Here is a 20453-nt window from a genome sequence, read left to right as displayed (position 1 = left end):
TGCATTCATACTTCTCCTGCTTCTCCTTCTTTTTGGCCTTTTCCCCCTCCCAGCTAGCTGGACATGGGTCTATTCATGGGGTAGCTTGTCGACACTAATCACTCGCGAGGATCGTCGTCAAGTAGCTAACCATCTCGTCAGGGCATCCGTGCATCGTCATTTTCCGATTTAGTTTGTTCCTTTTCTTGCATTTACACTGTGCTTTGTCATTTCCATATCAAATTTTGCGGAGTTGGATTTATAGACGAGGATGGGCTGGTTGGGTCGCATAGAGACAGTTGATTGGTTCAATATACCCGTTCCTACTTTATCCTACCCTTACAGTTTTAATGTCCACCTCCCCACCATTCGGATTCTATCGTCAACAGTGAAATTCGTATCAAGTCTATTGTTAAAAACTGTGACGCCTGTGTAGATTGTCTAAAGGATTTCCTACGAAAATATTTCCCCGCTGTCCCAGCAGGAATCTAAATCCAAAATTCCTTTTTCTGCTTGGATTTCGCTATTCTTCCGTACGACCGTTCGGGTTCCTGACCATGATGCGAGCACACAACAGACCTGAAACAGCAGAACCACCACTGTACAGCTCCCCGATTAAGCCTGGTAAAACACTCACTTCTGGTACCTGGATCTGATGTCGCTCATCGTTAATTTGTTCAATTTAGTCTAGACCTACCCTAGTATACTTATAACCATCCGGATCCATTTGGCCTCCTAGCCGATTTGCGGGTGAAGCAACCTCCGCTTGGAGAAAAACACGTGGAAGTGCTGCAAAACCCCTGCCTGCAGGTCGCTGGCGATTGCTGATATTGTGATACGGGGAACCTACAGCGATTGAGCTGTTCCCGGGATGGCGATTCAAGAGCCCAAATGCCATGGACCCGAATGCCCGTGCGGGCGTGCATATGTATGCCTCGAGTCGATGGGTGCAGTTGCATGCATGCAGCCGACATCACATAAATTTTCCCGTAGACGTATTCTATCCGGGAAACCAGCAAAGAAGCCTAATAATGAAGCACTTAGGCAAGTCCAGAACGCGAGTCTTTTTTTTTTTTTTTTTTTTTTTTTTTTTTTCCATCAAGAAAAATTATTATTATTTTTTTTTTTTTTTAAGATTTTTGCCCCCTCAAAAATTTCTCTCCCAGATTACGATCATTGTTGAATATTGATTACCCTTACATGCATGCACCGGAAAGATCCCTTTAAGACAATGGGCATTGAATCGTCCGCTGGACGTCAAACCGTTTCGTTCCCGTGCACGGACCTGGCTGTCTCCCGTTCTCGTCTTACGAGGCCAATACGACCCTCCAAACTAATTTCGTTCATCTTATTCCTTAAGATAGAATTAAAAACCAGTTAACAGACAGTTTTTGTGATATTCTGCTGCCGAGAACCACGGAATATCCAAGGAATATTCCACCGCACAGGCGTATTGTGTAGCTAGCACAGATTAGCGCGAAGCAAGTCATGCGACCAAGGTTGGAGACGGAACCCCTGACATGGGCCTTTGATGTTTCTTCCGGAGTCACTTGCACCAAAAAACTGCATAAGCAAGACGAAATCCCTCCCCGCCAACAAAATTCCCCAAACCTATATAATTTCAAGATATATTATATCCGCCTGGACAGAGCTGTAACCGGGTCACACCTCAGCTCTGAGCTGCATTTAGCAAGCCAGGTTGAGCAGAAGTGGTCAATCAATGAACCTAGCATAAAAAGAAAACATAGGGAGAAAAAAGAGCGTGGGGGTATCAACGGCTTTCAGCCTTTCAGCGAGACCAGAATCATATCACAGGCATCACGTTGCAAAGGAACAATTTCGATACTTCTGCCGGAGCTCTGCAATATCGGAAAATCTCCCCTTCAGTGATTCTCGCCTTGGTCGAAACGTCTGTGGGTCTATAACAGACATGCAGACGGGTCAGGTTTCAGCCGATCGAAGATACATACGCATTCAAAAGGCTAGGGCCGGTGTCCACAACAGATAGTTTGGTTATGAGGATCCGTAATGCGGATAGTCTGAGTGACGCCACTCAATATATCCTTATAACTCCCCTTTCAAATTTACCCTTCGGGGTAGATTGCACTACCTTCGGTCATGCTCAGTGTCCTGGAAGAAACAAATGGTGAAACAAACATCAACTACTAGTACTTCTTACCCTTCGTGTATGCCGTATCAAGAGTCGCGAGATCGATTTCGCGAGATGCCTTAAACTAGTCCATCTGCTCATATGATCTCTAAAATCGATCGATCTCACATCTGTTCGTTTGTAATACAAGGCGTTTTCCGTCCACAATAGCAGCAGGCTATCTATTGACCAGCTGTGCGTGCCTCTCGGACGGGCTGACCGGAACACTTCTGGGATTCTGAAGCACGATATATTAAAGGAACACGCAGTACTAATCGGGATGAAGCATCAGATGACCACAAGTCGATATATTTAGTGGGCAGACGTTAGAACAAACATTCGAGTGGACCAGACATGCGGCTCGGCTCGACAAAGACAACGTCACCCGTCTTCACCTGATTTCGATATTAAAAAAACAGCCCTCAACATTATCAGCCGCGTTTTCCGTTGTAACAGGATTATCGATGTCGCCAGAGACTCTCACCAAACCCATTTTCTTCGAGGTCGTTCAATCGCCAAGGAGCTGCTATCTTTCGGGTTTGAAGAATCTATGTATCATCAAATTGCTCTTTTTGATCCACAGTGATCCTTGTATCTAATGTTCCTCGATCCTGGTGTCCAACATATTAATTGTCCCCAAACCTAGCAACATTTGTTGTCCCACGTGGTAAACAGCTCCTTTGGAAGCTGGCTCTTTTTCGAAAGTCGCCCCCACAATTGAGCATATTTTCCTAGAATTTTTGATTTTGCTCATTTCCTGTTTGGCACGATATTGAAGTATTTATCCTCGGCTAAAGTCTTTCCCTATCTAGGGGAAATCGTGGGCAAGCTTGTAGTGTCGTCTTTTTTGCTTTCGGTCTTTTGCGGTCCACTGTGGCTCAAATTCGTCTCGCTCCCCTCAATGAGAAAATCTAGCGAAACTTGCATTCGGTATCACAAGAATCCCGGAAACTCAGAAATCCTAGCGTTGGCTGCATGATCTTTTTGTGAAGCAGGGTGCTGTTACAGATGCTCTTTGGATAGCGGGGAAATATACTTAGCTGCATTGTTTTCTCAACAAAATGTTCAACTGATGATGCACCGCCTTCGTCAGGTCACATGCTTTGTGTAATGTATGCATTTCGACGGAACGGGTCTACGAACTCAAGGCCAGCCGCTTGTTACCCAAAATTCGGCAAGTGATTGCCTTGTTGCGTATATTCCCTTGATATGATTGTCATCAGGGGAAAGATATACGAGGTGGCTGGGATATATCTCCTCTTCTATTCCTGTATGTAGTCTAGACGCCTTGTGTCTAGACGTCTACGCATCCTCGTACGATATAAATTCCCGTGGTGCGATCTGGAAAAATCCTGGTGGGTCATAGTCACTCTTTGAACTTGGGCGTTTCAATTATATTGCAATGCAACCCTCGCTTTGCCGGCAAAAGAATCGTTTCGTCCCACCAGCTGCGCAAGCGAAAGGACCTTTTGCGCTGGAGGGCAGTGGGGAGTAATGATAATAGGACCTTGCCCTAATGATTGGAGTTTGTATCCTAGGCCTGACCCATGCAGCCTTCTGCAAGGTGGCCGTCTGAATTGATTTCCAGGCAATTGTCACGAATTGCAGATTTCCGCAGCCGCAGGAATTCGTGCATACCGATCGCAGGCGATTGGAAATCTGACCTGACTTCATTATCAAATATTCCTATCATGTTCTGCAAGGGTATTACCGGCAAAAGGGCCTGCAGTGTTTCTGGAGGCGAGACTGCCAGTTACCTCATGACGACAAGACCCGAAGAAACTCTCACCCGCGGCCGCGACGTAGTCGTCATTTCTCCCCGAGAAAATACCCCTCCAGCGGAAAAATTGCTTCACGAGACACTTCCACAGTTTCCATATCCCCAAAACATCTGATTTCGTTTTCGGTTTGTCGATACATATTGGGTTGCCCAAACCTGCAGCATCGCACATAGCGAACTAGGATCAACCTTCAACTTCTGCACGAAAATCATATTACGCTTACAAATCTTAATGGTTCTATACATAGGTGTTGGCTTTGCTGTAAAAATCTGACAGAGAACTAGCTAGAGAGTTATCGTACGTAACACCTCAACAACTTTTACATGATAATGCGCTGACTTGTGGGAGTCACGAGATTAGGAGCTTTGACACATATGCCGTTGAACCATTGGGAGGGGCGCGGTTTTGACTTTCTGAAGGATTGCTTGCGAAAACGGGTTCGAGGACTCATTATTTCATCGGTAACCCCGGTAGACATCGATAGCCATATTAAGCTCTCAACCAATCGTCGGCCACTACCGTTGGAGTAAGACCAGAAACTCAATGCAATGGCGGCATATACATTCGTATGTGCGCAGAAGCTTGCCTTCGCTGACATATTTGCCTCAGCTGGGTTTTTGTTGACGTCGGAAAAGATTGCATTTACAAGATGTTAATTTATATCAAGTTTGGACTGGCGAGCTCTCATCGGCTAGTTGCGATATATAATTGCTAGGTCAGCACCATGATGACCGCAGGACGTTTGCGGCTTATGAAGCCGGACGGTGCCGAGTCAGCTGCATTCAAGGGCACCTTTACCGAAAAGCAAGAGTTCCCAAATCATGCAGACATGGCCCTGATGCACCGACGGTGTGGTTATGCTAAGCCCAGCCTGTGGTCTTTTTTTGGCCGACCCCGAAGCCTGGTGGACAAGAGTTTGGAGTCACCATTGAATGACAAGGAAATTTTGGCGGATCATACACACGTGGCTAGCTGTTTCCCCGCTTTTTGATTCGATTTGTTTCTTGGGGTTAGAAAGTTTTGGAAGGAGGGGCCAGGGCTTTGGTATACATCATGAACATGTACCGGTACCTCAACCTACTTCGGCTGCTCGACTTTGTGTTTTCCTGGGCATCCACCTAGATATCAAGGATATCCGCGGCACGTCGTGATATTGCGATATTATGGTTGTCGCTCTTGCTTCAACTGTGATACCTTCGAAAAAAAAACTTAACTCTGGGCTAGAAGCCCTGATATAGTTACATGCACGCGCTCGGATCTTTTATTAGGACTTTGAGGATCTCTCAATAAGCCTTTAACTTCTAGGCAGTCATCTTTCCAAAGCCTGGAGTTGAACCCAAAATTGCATGTTATGGCCGGGTGCACCGTAGGAGTCGACGTTGTACTTTGGGGCCTTTTGGGGCCTTTTGATCCTCACCATCACGGACCACCAAGGCTGGCGTAAGAGCCCCATCGACGGATCTCGTAAAGTGGCGTTACCAGTTCTACCTGGAGACCCTGATATGTGCACCACCTATAGAAGCGTGAAATATAGGTGGATACTATCCCTCATACCATGTATGCAGATACATGTGGCAGTTGGCATGTAGCGCATGTACCACAAACCGGATCTGCCTTAACGTTACCACTTGTTGCACAATGTGTGTTGACCAACCAGCCCGTTATGGTGTCTAGATTTCGTGAAAGCCCCTTCTGGGGCCGGGGATTTCTTCGGCTCATTTACGGGGTCAGAATAATATGTTTATCTTTGATTAGCACAATATTAGTCAGGAAAAAGGGCTGTATTCATATCGGTTCTGTATTATCAAACATAAGCTGTATTAATATGTATTATGATTACGAAATGCTTCGTGAACCGTCAGCCCCTGGTCAATTAAAGAATTTGTGATCTCGGATTTTTCTTCATGCTATTCCTGAGCTTTGACCTTGCATGGAAGCGCCAGCGAAGATCTTACGATATCTGATCCCTTTTCTGGAGGTTAAGGAATGGTCTGTGCGGAGCCTTCTCCACAAGCCTCAATGCCGCGCCCATGGTTCAATAACCCCACAAACGGATCGACGCTTCCCCGCACAGGTAGGATTGGTACTTACTGTTTCCAAAATTTTCTGCCTAATATATCTAGAATTAGCTATACGAGCTAACTATTACCACTAATGTTTGTGGCTTTTATCGATCCGGCATCCGTGGTTTCGGCCGTCACAAACTAGTGCTGATGTATAAGTTTAGAAGGAGCTCAGATAGTTGTGAATTAAAGGAATGAGGCCCATCCGAGAAACTATTACAAAATATCTAACATACAATAATCTCTGTCGGCAAATTGTGATTATGCAGACACCAACGGACGCGCGCACGACTTATTCGACGCTCGGATATCAATGCTTTGACGGGATGGGGAAAAACTTTTCAATTCCGCGGAACGGTACAACCGCTTTTCAAAACAACCAGAAGAAAATTTTTTTTAACCTTGACCTGATATCCTTGCCAGCGTGGAGAAGTTGAAAAAAAAAGAGACAATTACGAAGGTCATTAGGTTTGCAACGTTTGAATTGTCATGTTCCCTCAGAGTTAAACTCGGTCGTCAACACTAGCACTAGTGCCAGCCTTTCGCGACCGACTCTCAGAACCCGAGACAATAAACTGACTCAAGTCACCCACGGGCAGCTGGATAAAGTTAAACAAGGTTAGTAAGACATGCATGTGTTCGGATCCGGGGTGGCGGTCTTACTTGAAACGGGAAATCGACGGACTCAAGCATCTGGGCAAGTAGAATATACCAACCTGGGACGCAGGTCAACAGAGCACATGCGCCAGCGGCCTAGGTATCATGCATCAAGAGGTTAGCGTTGAATTTAAAAAATTAACCAGCCACGTAGTGAGGCTCGGTCATAAACCCGAGATAGAAGCCTCAGTAGCCACGCGACATATAATAGTATGCGGTCCATGGGATCAAATGGCGATAGAGAGGTAACGTATCGTATTAGTGTGGAGAAGAGTAACTTACAATCTGTAAATCACCGGCTAGTTTAGCATTTCCATTTGCAACGTTAAAGTATACTGCGACAAGAAGGCCAAATGTCGCATCCAAAAACGTAAATAGCGTTACGAAGACCACGTTGGTTCGGAGCGAACAGATAAGATAGATGGATGTGATGAAGCCCCATGCAAGGAGATAGAAACCTTAATGGATGCCACACGGCGGGTTTCGTTAGTTCAAATTCATTCAATTTGTTAAGAGTATCCTCCTATTTCCGAACCAAACTCCGGAGCGAGGGACTATTCAAGGTCTGGTAGGGAATGATCTTACCGAAGCTAGCATTGAACCCCATAGTCGTGCCGCCTTCGACGGCACTGGTGCCGGATGAGGAATACGCTCCCATAGCGTTGAAGGATGGCGTAAGTGTTCCTCCCAGACTAAACCAGAATCCACCTAAATTGAAGAATAAAATATTAGCCCTACAATCCAGCTCCCAATGCCTCGTACGAGGTACCGAGAAATCTCCAACATCGAGGTCCGGTCCGGTCCCAATTCGGTCTTCAAGGACTTATTTGGTCAACATACTGAAAGATGTAAATACCACAAACGGAAATGTGTTGCCCAAAAAGAACTCGAGGATGCCGCCGACAAGTGAAAGCATGCCTCCTAGGAAGTAGTAGCTGGCCCTATTGGCTCGCAATGATACAGCTGCGTTAGTGCCATTTTTTAAAACTCTTCGTTATGGTTGTCGATTCGGAATATAAGTTCGGCATGTGTCACTTACACTTGAGCGGCACCGACACCACCAGCACCTCGCCATCCCATTAGATCCATGCTCAATGGGGTTAAGCATACCAGGAAGCCGCTGTATAACGTCTATTAGTACTACACTGGGATTATCTTCAGATTTTTCTCGAAACCTACAGAACCGCACTATACGTTTTGTTCATTAGTCTCGCGATCCCGGAAACACTTCGGATTCATTATTTCATACAGCCCACTTACATCGGGGTTGGGTTGCCAAAAGTTTTACGCAAATCTCCATGAACTTTGTTCTGAGGAGAGAGATAGAGCTTCTCGAACAGCTCTGGGGAAATCTGCATAGTTGCTGTTGTGCGGACGCGGTCTAGTTGATCCTTGCCGGAATCGTTATGTTGAGAGGATGGTGGACTACTGTAGCCCTGATTCCGGGTCTGTGGCATGATTTGAGACTCTGTCGAGTAAGTTGGGTCTAGATTTGCCTTCTCCATTGTGAGAGTATTTGATGAATTGAAGGAGGATTTCGTGATTAGGTGATAATAGTGATGTCCGTTTACCGGAAATTTTCCTTAGTACTATAGTGATAGTAAGGTATTCGATCCCACGAAGGTGTATACGGGTTTCTTTGTTAAACTATAGCTATTCCGTATGTATGGTATAAGGGGTCTTGCAAACCAGCCTCCCTTTTACGCGAGATTAAGTGGAATATATATCCCCACAGGTACCAAGAAATGACAATATGGGACAGAGTGGGTATCGTGAAAGAGCGTGTCGAAACCGATTGGATAAAGGCGAAGGCCACCTTGGGGGATATATATATCTTGATAAGATCATGTACCCCAAAGGCCATAAGCTTTTGAAACAGTCTCTTCTACAAAATCTTCTCCACATATCGATAACTACTTAGTCTGTACATGCAAACATACATGCATATTGCTGCAAAGGGGCCGAAATACATTGGCCAAACCCCGTGATATCGGCGCATAACCCCGTCATAAAGGAGATTCCGATTCCCCACAAAATACCTTTCTTGTATTCTCCACAATCCACACGCCCAAAAAAAACTTTAACGAAAACACAAGAATGCGGGGGGGAGAATACTTTGTTCAAGGTTGACGAGCACTAAGCTTTTTAGTTTGAATCATTTACATGTAAAAGTCACGAAAATAACACAATTTACCCCAGCCTTTCTAAGTGCGGGTGCTGTTTCCCCAACGCTATGATGTTGGAATCCTCTTGGGATATGCAGCTGAAGGGCGAATTGGATTCGTCTCGACCATGAATCCGTAGTAACATGCAGAAAGAAGCGAGCAAAGTGGATTATAGTACCTCCGCTCATGCGGCACTAGTACTAAACTGCCTTTTTGATTCCGGTCCACCGAGCCGTGGTAGCGCTTAGGGAAGAACACGCGTTCCCAACGCAACTATTTCGACACAATGCAAACGATCGTACGAAGAACATTCGAAAATTATATTGCTATTGCATGCCAGGTTGCATTTGCATTTCAATTCCTGCATCCGACGGCGGAACTACGAGCAGAGTATACGCCGATGCTGTTCAAGCCTTTTCAGCTGCAAGATCGATCACCGTCTGGTACTTACATCTCACGAGGAGGATTGTAAAAAGACGTTAACGTTAATTCCTAACAGCAGCCGGTACCAGATGCGGAATTTGAGTACGGCAAGTGTCCACGAGGTATTTGGAACTGGTGGGCAGATTGCGACCGTTTTTTTTTTAATCCAAAAGCTTGAAACAGTCGATCCAATGGAGGTTTTGTGTGATACGACTTGGGAGCCGGCCTGGATGCCCTGACCTGCAGCGGTAACGGAGAGACAACAAAGCGAGGGGCCGAAATCTCGATAAGAAAGGCTTTTTCGGCAAGTCAAGGTTTTGGATTTTTGATTGGGGGGAAGGTTTATGGGATCGAGGGTGGCCATGTCTTGCCTGCAGGGCTTGCATGTTCGCATATATCTTGGGCTGCAAACCTGGATGACGGACAGTAATTTCGCCCGAATCGAACAAGACATTGCCATGACAAAAGTTAGCGAGTGGCAATGGTGTCTTCTTGTGCGAATTGTAACTTCCGTCTGAACTTAGGCTATCTTCTGGAAAGCTAGCTGTGGTGACAACATGATGCAATCGTATATGGCATGTCGCAGGGCACAGATTTTGAGTTCTTGTGTGATATCGATTTGCGGTTCTATTTGAGATATCATTTGAGGTGATGTTGAAGCCTAGGGATTGGCTGTTGACTTCAATGCTTTATATCATGATCATACCTCTGCTCTTAGTCGTGCTCGAAGCGTTTCTTCTTACAACCCAATTTGTCATTGATATTAACGCCAGTAAAATTAAAGTCTTTAATATATTAATACGGCGAGATTTCTTTTTCTTTTCTGAATTTACAATCATTTTGTCCTCCGTGATACAGGCTTGCGAGCGGGCGTTCGATGAAGTGCAGCATTTGCATTGCTGAGTAGCATCCCTGCACTGCAGGCCTGGTTGATTGAGACAGACTAAGGGCAGGAATCTCTGTTGTGTAACTCCTATAGACCGTGTGACCTCTAGTATGTGGCTACAAGACGCCTGCTAGTGCCCGCTACGTATCACCAATTTCGCAGGCAGCTTAAGAGAGATATGCGAGCAATCGGGGCTCTTGAGGAACAGAAGTAATGGAGACGAGCATCGAATGGTGCAAGCTTCCGCTTGACCGGGATCGTCAATGGAGCCTAGTACTACTTATCGTAGGAATATTAGTCTCAGTAGTAGTGTTTCATCATTTGTACAATTGTCTAAACCCAAATTTACAAATGGTTGGAGAAAGGCCCTTAGTCACTTGGAGTGTCAACGGTGTTAACGCGATTCGAGATAGACCGTTGGGAAATCGATCATTGTTTCCTACACAGCACATCTCTTGTACAATTGTGGGTGATCAATCGAGCTATTTCCGATCTAGGGTTTCGCTCCTTCGGAAGCCATTGGCGTACGATACATAGAGCCTAGGACTAGTTAAGAATTTTTACTGATCGCTGGGGCTCGGGATTCCAAAGGGGTGGAGCTAGGTATTTGATTTTGAAGTACTTCGGAGGACGGCCTCGAGGCTCTCGGATCTGCGAAATTCCAGTTTCCGCAATAAGTTTCGATCTTTGTCGGGATTGATTTGTGCATGTGGGACTAGTTTGGATATCTCTGGTTTTGTCATTGTCTTTGTTACCACCTGAGCCCGAATTTGGAAGATAAGTTAGTACGCAATAGGCACATGGTAACATCAACCATATACGGGTGTTCTGTGGTAACTTTTGGGCCGAGAACGAATTACTTTGGTCCGTTGAGGGATGAACTTCTTGAGGAAAGCGGCCATGACAATTGTGACCAATTTCTAGGGTCACGTCCTTCGCAACCATGGTCAGTGTCCTTGAGGCCATAGGCTTTTCAATCCTATTGCATTCCCGCTAGACATGGCGAGAGGCTACAAAATTCAACTCGGCACTTTAACATTTTGAGAAAACTTATATGTTCCTAATTGAATATTTTTTCGTACTACTCATGTCCCAAACCCGGGTGCCACCAAAACCTTGTGGCTCATGACCTCGTCTTCCAGAACCCCCTTTCAGAAAGGGGGAATTACATGACGGTGTTAAGGGCGGACAAGAATTTTCACATGTTCACGAGACTTCAGCAACGCTTCGAAACCATTAGTGACTGCGTCGTCGAGGGCTACCTTCGCCGTTATCAATTTCTCCGGATTCCTTATCTTGCCTAAATTTTCGTAGACGGTTACCCGCAGGTTCTCAGAAAAAGGTATATACTTGATTTTGAGGTACTAGGGATCACTGATACTGCAGGCAACCTTGATAGGTAACCTGCAGGCAGGGGTGTGGATCAAACGTGCACAGCTTCACATACCTGTAGATATTGCTTCGATCACTTCCTGGAAATCACCTTCATCATAGAGAGCTACGCCAATGAGCTTCTTTTCGCCGAAAACCAAAGCGTTCATGTCGATACTAGGGGGCTTTTCCCAAACGGCGACGTTACAAACTATAGGACCATGAGCTCGTGGACATTCGGTAGGTAAAACTGGTGTTGGCAGCTTCACCTATTTAGGTATTGGGGAGTACTGTAAAGTCTTACCTACGCCTCCTTTTCTAACAGCCCCAATAGCTGCGTCGATAGATTTCTGGACGCCGGCACAGTCGTAGACGACATTTGGGCCCTGATTACCCTGAGAACAGAGTTCCTTTGCTCTCACAACAACATCTTCTTTCGTAGGATCGAGCACTCTGATATCTACTTCTGGGTGAGAACTGGCAATCTCGAGAGCATGTTTGATACGTTGGGGAGAGACTTCAGATATCAAGATCTGGCGGCAACCCCTAGCAAGCAAGCAGAACAAGACAGCAAGCCCAATAGGACCAGCTCCAACAATTAAAGCTGATCGATCTGGTGTGTGACCGGCTGCTTTGAGGGCGTGCCATGCCACAGCAAGTGGTTCGACAAGAGCTGTTTTTCAAACGTTCAGTGTCTCTCCTAAATAAAATAGAAAGCAGTAAAATGGCTGCATGTGATAAACCGACCTCCAATGTCGGTGGGGACGTTATCTGGTAGCGGATGAACGAGCTTTTCCTGCAAACAAGCGTACTCCGAGAATCCACCTCCCCAACCTATATACGTTACAGTGTATATTAGCAATGTTAGACCGTGTGCAAGTGACACCTTAGGACAAACAATAAGAGTGAACTTAAGAGTTGGTGATTGAACTTAAGCTATTATACTACCTGAAAGCCCAAAAAAGCCTCCCCTATCACAGCAGTTACGGCGTCTGTCAAGGCACGGGGGACAAGTGTCGTCGAAGAGAGCAGGCTCAATGCAAACCTTCATCCCGACCTTGAGCCTTCCCGGTTCAACGCCTGGCCCGAGTTCAACAATTTCTCCGGCGAACTCATGACCCATAATCAATGGTACAGTACAGCCGGTCAGCCTATGAGGCTTGCCGACAGCAGGTGTAAGAATTGGACCAGTAATATATTCATGCAAGTCGGTTCCTGTGAATATCAATGCAATATATACGTGAGCCTCGATCTAAATTTAAACCAATCTACCTAATACCCCGAGTTGTGTTGTGTGGTCTACTTACCACAGATACCGCACCATTCAGGCTTAACTTTGACCTGGCCAGGTAGGAGTTCTGGGATTGGGACAGACTCGACGCGGAGGTCTTTCGCGCCGTGATATCGTAGGGCCTTCATCGAATCGGCCATTTTGCGCAATTGGTAGGGATTGAATTCAATATATTAATTAGTTGTCGTTCTCGGAACTGGAAGTGTCGATGTCTACGGATAGTCCTTAAGTCTTATATACCCAGCTTCGATTCGTTCGTTTCACGGCCGATCCAATTCAATTGATGGGTTCATAATTAGGCGGCCGTTTAGCGAAGCTAGCGAGTCCAATGAGTCCAATCCCTTCCCCGCCATATGTCTGGAACCTTGGATTCCAGGGTGTACTTAAGTACATACATACGTCATGCACCCGATCATGACACTTTCTACCTTTCCCCCGGAGCTAGTCGACGCTGGCCTACGTATAATAAATGTGCATATGTGCTGTGCATATGTGCTGGCCTGAAATGATTGCACGACACCATATACCATCGAGAGCGATGCCCGCTATCGGCCACAATCCCATCCTTGTATCTTGACCCATTAATTAATTTGCATTTGAAGTTGATATCACAATTTATAGCCTGGCCTGAATCATGAACGCCATAAAAACTACTGAACTAGACCCAACCGTTCGAGGCTGCGAAAGGGCCATGATGCAACCTGCACCCGACCATCGATTGGGCAGGTTTGGCAGCAGATCACTCTGGGAATATGCGCCGTGAACTGCTAATTCAGTTCTCGGGCCGGTTGTTACATAGGTACTTACATAGTCCTATTATTAATGTATTACTGACGAGTCTGACCGCCGTGGAAGTCATGCCGGAAATGTTCTCCTTGTTGGACTAGATCTCTAAAACACCTTGCCTTTCATTCTTTTGATTACACGACAGCTCAGCTGAAGCGTCCGGTCCCAGATCTAGGTCCAGATCTTAAGCGGAAGCCGTCCACTACCCGGCTGCCTTACCCGTGCCCTCATTCGCTCGTTTCAGAAATTACGGACGGGAATAAGGAGGGGAAAGCTTGTTTCCCCTCGATTCCTGCGGCCCAATCACCAATTCGCGAATCTGTCGGTAGAAAACTAGGCTGAGCAAGTTTTAAAACCTTCTTTGCAGTCGGACTTTGTGAACGTTGTTCAAGACAATAGACTTCGGCTCGTCTCGAGTGTGACAAGCGAGGGACGGTAGCGTTCAACGGCAATACATCAATATCCTGTCCTTAACTTCAAGTTCGACAAACGTCCTAGCTCGGCAGCCCGATATTAGAAGACTCTCTAGCTTACCCTCATCCCGAATACTGGTCCGTCCAGATAAGCTGATATATCAGTTTGTGTTGGTGCAAGAGTGACCATGCCGTTGCGCTTGAGGTTTCCGACGGTTCGTGACATATGCATATGGTGCATATGCATCCCTAGTTAATCAAAGACACTAGCTACTAGTTTAACCGATTCGTCGGAACGTCGAGTAACGTACTAATATTTAATACTCTCCATAGAAAGATAAGAAGGGCCACCAGCCGTCTGTCTCGGAATCTACTCGCCGAACATCTAGCGAGGAGGATCGCGCCCGATATCAAATAAGATGTCCGCAATGCTCGCATGCCTGGATGGGACGCTCTCGATCCGATGACCAAGGCCGTGAATTTGACCCGGTCCTGTCTTCCTTAGGCTTCGACTTTTCTCCGGTTCCAATTCTTGTCATTGCGCCTAATTCGACAATCGGAAATGCCAATAAGATTGCGGTAACATTATTTTCGCACTTGGTAAAAGTGTATGGGAGCCTAAATGGGATTCATATTGGGGAGCTTGGTGTAGAATTCCAGGAGCAAAGATGGGTAACTCTAGGAATGGTCATTGAGAAGCGAAGAGCCCTATTCCTTGAATCTTCTGGCACCAAAATCAGTTCTCCAATAGACCCTCCATCCAAAAGGCTAGAATCTGGAGAAGGTTCGAGTAATGCGAGTGTCCCAAGCCCGAAATCAAAGTTCTCACATAGTTCGGATCTAAATCTAGGTGGCTTGGGTCGGAGAGCAGCAGATGCTCTCAAAGGCAAGGCCAAATCTTCCAAGGATGTCGAATCCGATGGGAATACCGAGTCGTTCGAAGTTATGATTCGGTTTCCAAATGGCCAGACACCGCTGTATCAAGCGAACAACCGGAGGGAAAGCTTCGGGAAGACTGCCAATCGGCGGCAGGAGGAGCCTGATAAACAGAATACAACACTTGTTCCCGCGACTTTGTTCCTATCATTTACAGATAGTGGTAAGGAAGTGTATACCGTAATGTCTATCCTGACCCACGATAGCATCAGTGTGGCTGGGTATGTTATCCCCTACTTTCAAGTCTTCCTCTATATAATCGCAATCTACTTATCCAATATAGGAACGCCGCGGCGAATCAAAAGCGGGAAAAGACTAGAGAGATGATAGTTCCGGGCAATATAAGCATGGCCACGGAGTTTGCATCTCAGGCCGAAAGGGTTCGCGATTCTGCTCTCGAACACCTAGATTCTCACTTCATTGCTATGAACACTCGAGGTGATATTACCATAACAAATTCGTCGACGAGAAAATTCTTTGGTCTGGAGAGTTCAATGCCTGATATTGGGTAATAATTTCCCCACTGTTTGTTACAAATATAAGATGATAATCTGATAGAGCCTCGTAGTATCGGTCGGACGACAAGCGATTGGGTGTCTCGATTGAATGTCTACGACACCAAGTTCAGCACCAGCTCGCCATTTACTGAATACTTTCACCATAACCTCCGACGAAAAACAATTGCCACTAAGGATAGCTTCGGAGTTTATGTGAAAGATATTCCTAAACTTATGGAGGTTTCTGGCCTACCATTGTATGCGGTTAATACCCCATGGGTGAAGGACCTAGACCGTGAACTCGTTGGTTATCTGACTATGTTCCGGGATATAACAAAACAACGGGAAATCGATGCTGCACAGCAACAAGACGAAAGACTAAGAGGCATTTTCACAAGCGGAGTCGTCTCAGAGCTGAGAACGTAAGATATCAACATCTCTAGTTTTGTTAGGAAACTCAGCGCTGACACAGGAACTAGGCCGATTGCAGGTATTGTTGGTTTACTCCAACTTCTAGATGAGACACGATTAAACCAGGAGCAAACTACCCATTTGATGGGTCTTCTACGATCTGTGAACTTCCTTCGTAAGAAATTACCGCCCGTACCTATTCTAGCTATTCACTAACACTTTTTAGTTATATCTATGTAAGATATACGTATTCGAGTGTCATGTTACAGCGTAGTGGGAACTAACAATTTTAGCGACGATATTGTTGACTTCTCGTCCTTTGAAATGCGACAAAGCGTTGTCAGAGCGAAGGCATTCAATCTCTTCAATCTTATCCACCATGTTAGCAACCTTGCATTCCTTACATTCTCCAAGCGTGATGTTCAATTCACGACAGACTTCGAAGGTTTGAAGAGTATTACGAGATATAAATATGAGGGTGCCGAAGGCGATGAAGAACGACCGCTAGACGAACGAATGGAATGTGCAATGATTGGAGATGAATCGAACGCCAGAAGAGTTTTGACTAATATTCTGTCAAATGTACGTCACGGAAGTAGCTCTTGTTGGTTGATGAATATCTGACAATTATGGGATACAGGCATTTAAGTATACCTCGGAAGGCTATGTTAGCCTCAGGGTATATGTAGTTTCAACACAGGGTTCTATCTGCAGGATCTGCTTTGAAATAAAAGATACTGGTATTGGTATCTCGGAAGAGGCCGGGAAGTCGATATTTAAACCGTTTGCTGAAGATGATGAAACCGGACGGAAACCCACTGATGGTATAACACCTCCCTTTCCCCTTTGATCCGTGAAAAATCAGTCTGACGATCTGGTATTGTAGGTCTCGGTCTTTATGTAACCCAGAAGGTAGGTGGATTTTAAACTCACCCGAGTCATTGTTAAACTGCATGTATTGATTCTCATCACAGATTGTCAAACAACTTGGTGGAAGCCTCGACTTCTTCAGTACCCTGGGTATTGGTTCAGTATTCAAGATCACGTTCCCTTTCATAAGAGATTCGAACGCCAAGCTGCCTGGAACACAGGAAAAAGTGGAAGACCTATTGCATGTCACTAGCGCCATCCTACAAAAGGACTTTGTCGAACGCCGCCGTGTGTCGGATCCGTTATCTTTGCGACTACCAGAGTCAGACGGAGAAGAAGAGCCCGCAGCGGAATCTAAAAAGGATGGGCCCGCCCCAACACCTACTCCGGGAATTGTTCCAGAAACTGGTCTGAACCCTTCCTCACTTCCGGAAGTCACTCGTACAGCCCCTTCCCCGCCTACTGAACTGGAAGATGAGAAGAAAAAGCCGCCGAGTAATAAGAAGCGGCCCCAATACTCCCCTGCTCCGACTCGAAAAGAGCCACGTAGGGAAGATTCAAGGGAATCTGTGTCATCTACGAAGACCCCAAGTAATACTAAAGGGCTCAAAGTTATGGTCGTTGAGGACAACTGGGCATTGCAAAATATCACCAAGCTTCGGTTAGAGAAATTGGGCTGCGAAGCCATAATTGCACCGAATGGAATCGATGCACTGCGTCTTCTGAGCACGAAATTGGCAGAACCGGACTTTATCTTGATGGATCTACAGATGCCGCTGATGGTATGAGCGCTCCCCTTCTCTCTTTTATACGTGAAGGCCATTATTAATCAACCGAAATGCATTAGGATGGATACGACACAACGAAGAACATCCGCAGTGCAGCAGAACCTGGACTTAAGGATTTCCAGTACATACCTATCATTGCGGTTACCGCCTCGACTCTAGAAGAGGATAAAGAAAAAGCATTCAAAGTAGGCATGTCGGATTACGTCTTCAAACCCCTAGGGATGAATGTTTTGAAGGAACTGATAGCAAAGTATGGGACTAAGCCGGCGCCGACAAGCAATGCGGAGGGGAATACTGGTTTGCAGTCAGAAAATGCAGCTTCTTAGTATAGGCATGCATTTCTATCCGCACCACGATAGCGAACATAGAGACTTTTGGGGTGTTATAGATGGCGAATAGGGGTGTTCTTCCCGATGGAGGACGTTCCGAAGCTATAAGGAGCTAGTCATATGCTGAGCAGGCTGCGGCTACCTTAGGATTAAGAGGGTAATCGATAAAAATGGGATTCAATTATAATTATGGAGTTTTTACTGGTGTCCTTTCGTTGAAATCGGCGAGGTTTGTTTTTGATCAAACTCCTTAAGTTTTGATAGCTTGATGTTGTAACTATAATTTGTCTGGAAAATTCTATCGTTGTGCTTCTGTAAATCCGGGACGTCAGATACGTAAATGCCATTGTTTCTCATAAATCCGGTTTAGTAGTATGTTGATATTGACAAAGTACATATACACGAAATTGTTTTCTAGACCACTATCCGATATTGTAATTAGAGACTTAGAGTGCATTGTATCTATTTGCTCTTGAGACCGCGCATGATTAGGTGTACTTATAATTCAGTTGATGCGAGGATGAAGTCTCTATAAATACTCTGCTGGCTCTCTATACTAGACCCTATCTCGTAAACCAGAATTAATGCTGCTGCGACTAACCTTGGAATCAATATTCTAGACATACGAAAAGTAACTTCTCTATGAGCTCATTGAGATCCGTTTGGTGAATAACCAGATTCGTATCATTGAGTATGGTATGATCAACTGCAAATTGCATTGGGGTAATAACTATTATACATTTGATGCATGCTGATGCTCCTAGGAATTTGTCTTTTTCCCTCTTTCCTCCAAAATGTAACCTGACAAATATGATAAAAAGAAAGATGGGGGAAACAAAATGCAGTTATACAAGGAAAACTCCACTTCAAGTGTGTTTTGGTATAGGTACATTATTGGATAAGAAAAAATTATATGTATGTATTTTTTAGTTTTCGCGAAAAAAATGGTAAGACTCTCGTCAGATATTCGCGTTTTGAGCTTCGATTCTGTCAGAGGATGTAGATTTGGGGATGGGACTTAATTCCTCCGCGCGCGCGCAATTTATTTCGGACTATGCATGAAGTATTTATTTCTCTCCCCCCATAGATATCAAATATGGTTGGGAGGGAAAGGCTTGGTTGATGTTGAAATTTACAAGTAGCGAGCGAATCTCAACTTTGGCTTGCATGGAGATGGCTTGCCGGTAGTAGCTGGTGGAGCAGTGGTAGCCGGTGGAGCGGTGGTGGCTGGTGGCTGAGTGGTGGTTGGAGGCTTTGGAAGCCAGTCACCGACGTTGGGGTTGGATGCTTTGCACAAACCGAGGGCAGCAGCGGTGGACTCTGTAGCAAATATTAGTTAGAAAAACTCTAGTTTTCTTTATTGATCGAAAAATCATGGGAGTCTGAATAACGTACTGTCCTTGTCGGCTTGGGAAGTGCAGCTAGACTCGATGCAAGGGACGACCTTCTCGAAGAATGGCTTGGAGTTGCAAATACATGGGATATCAATACCAGTGCAGCCAGCAGATCCGATGTTGCTAATCAAGCAGGTTTGCTAAGGACTTTGTTAGAAATTTTTCATTCTTGTAAATTAATTTGAGGAGTGGTTCCTGAACGCTTACACCGCAAGATGGGAACTGGTCGATCTGGGCAAAGGCCGCAGTGGCGAAAGTAGCGACGGCAAGGATGACAGTTGAGAACTTCATTTTGAATGTAGGTTAGAGTTGAAAAATGGAAAGTCTGTTAGACTGTTTGATCTTTTAAAGATTTATAGAAAATTGGAAAAGATGTTGAGCGAGAGTCTGTCTAGGCTGTCAGGCTTGGAGTTTAAATTGCTATTCGAAGCTGCTGTTGCTTGATGAGGATGCAAGAAAGAATTGTGGAGAATGGCGTGACGATTGAGGGTTCTTATACATCTTGGAGATGCTGGGGAAAAGGTGGTTAGTTATCGATATCAAGATTGAATCAACTTGTGGTATCAAGGTAAAGTCTGGGGAGGGCTTGTCAATCGACATGGCTTGTGACATAGGCCCCATAGATTCATACACTTACCTTTCTGATGAGGAAGTACAACCGGAAACAATTCCTCGTTACGATGCCGTTCACCAATTCTGAAAACAACCCCCCATGCTATATTAGAGTGCCTAGGCGAGAAATTAGATGGGGATCTGGGGTAATGGGGGCCGGCGCAATTGAGCAATGGGAAGGCAAGGCCTATGGCACGAGTCAAAAAGAAAGTTCGAGTATGATCATGAATGGACCTTGCAGGTTGACATGCCTAGCTTCCCGGTGTATACCAGGATCAGCTCGAATGGAATCATGGAAACTTAGATCCTTAATTCGATTTGAAAGTCCGAGAGGCCTTCCGAGTCTCGGCGGTTGAAGGGTCGAGAGGGCGAATCATCAATCTTCCCATAGCGGCCCGGATGTTTGAGCGATTGAATTCTCGATGTTACATTAGATATAGGATTATTAGGGTGTATGTAGCATGTGAAGTCTGACAGAAGGTTCGTGCATATCCACATGTAAATGTTGTATTTTTTGGGTTGGGTTTGCGAAGGTGGTACACCGATTAATCTATTAATCTTGGAAGAATACGAGGAGGCACAGCGAGCATCAGAAGCGGGATCCACTAGCTGGTCCACCATAAGCGTCGTTCCTCGATTTCGAACACCCTTA

The 20453-nt window shown here is 45.5% G+C and overlaps 4 protein-coding genes across 4 annotated transcripts; 1 reads left to right on the top strand and 3 right to left on the bottom strand.

The window, feature by feature from the left end:
• Window positions 1-6475: 6475 nt before the first annotated feature.
• AOL_s00215g830 (uncharacterized protein) lies at window positions 6476-8134 on the bottom strand (the record flags this gene model as incomplete). The annotated part of the gene is made up of 8 exons (XM_011130032.1): window positions 6476-6571; window positions 6636-6725; window positions 6912-7087; window positions 7215-7337; window positions 7470-7570; window positions 7669-7749; window positions 7809-7817; window positions 7890-8134. 8 exons carry the CDS (start codon window positions 8132-8134, stop codon window positions 6476-6478), a joined length of 921 nt encoding a protein of 306 aa, XP_011128334.1.
• A 3147-nt stretch (window positions 8135-11281) lies between these two features.
• On the bottom strand, window positions 11282-12905 carry AOL_s00215g829 (uncharacterized protein; the record flags this gene model as incomplete). The annotated part of the gene is made up of 6 exons (XM_011130031.1): window positions 11282-11403; window positions 11551-11685; window positions 11779-12147; window positions 12222-12308; window positions 12423-12689; window positions 12782-12905. 6 exons carry the CDS (start codon window positions 12903-12905, stop codon window positions 11282-11284), a joined length of 1104 nt encoding a protein of 367 aa, XP_011128333.1.
• A 1247-nt stretch (window positions 12906-14152) lies between these two features.
• On the top strand, window positions 14153-17792 carry AOL_s00215g828 (uncharacterized protein; the record flags this gene model as incomplete). The annotated part of the gene is made up of 11 exons (XM_011130030.1): window positions 14153-14179; window positions 14298-15121; window positions 15184-15408; window positions 15469-15819; window positions 15877-15983; window positions 16035-16044; window positions 16102-16390; window positions 16449-16632; window positions 16695-16720; window positions 16783-17460; window positions 17526-17792. The coding sequence occupies 11 exons, from the start codon at window positions 14153-14155 to the stop codon at window positions 17790-17792; spliced, it is 2988 nt and encodes a 995-aa protein (XP_011128332.1).
• A 1135-nt stretch (window positions 17793-18927) lies between these two features.
• On the bottom strand, window positions 18928-19480 carry AOL_s00215g827 (uncharacterized protein; the record flags this gene model as incomplete). The annotated part of the gene is made up of 3 exons (XM_011130029.1): window positions 18928-19115; window positions 19191-19329; window positions 19397-19480. 3 exons carry the CDS (start codon window positions 19478-19480, stop codon window positions 18928-18930), a joined length of 411 nt encoding a protein of 136 aa, XP_011128331.1.
• Between the last annotated feature and the right edge of the window lie 973 nt (window positions 19481-20453).

Source organism: Orbilia oligospora (genome assembly GCF_000225545.1).
Source record: "Orbilia oligospora ATCC 24927 unplaced genomic scaffold scaffold00215, whole genome shotgun sequence".
Lineage (NCBI taxonomy): Eukaryota > Fungi > Ascomycota > Orbiliomycetes > Orbiliales > Orbiliaceae > Orbilia > Orbilia oligospora.
This window is presented reverse-complemented; position numbering and strand designations above follow the sequence as displayed.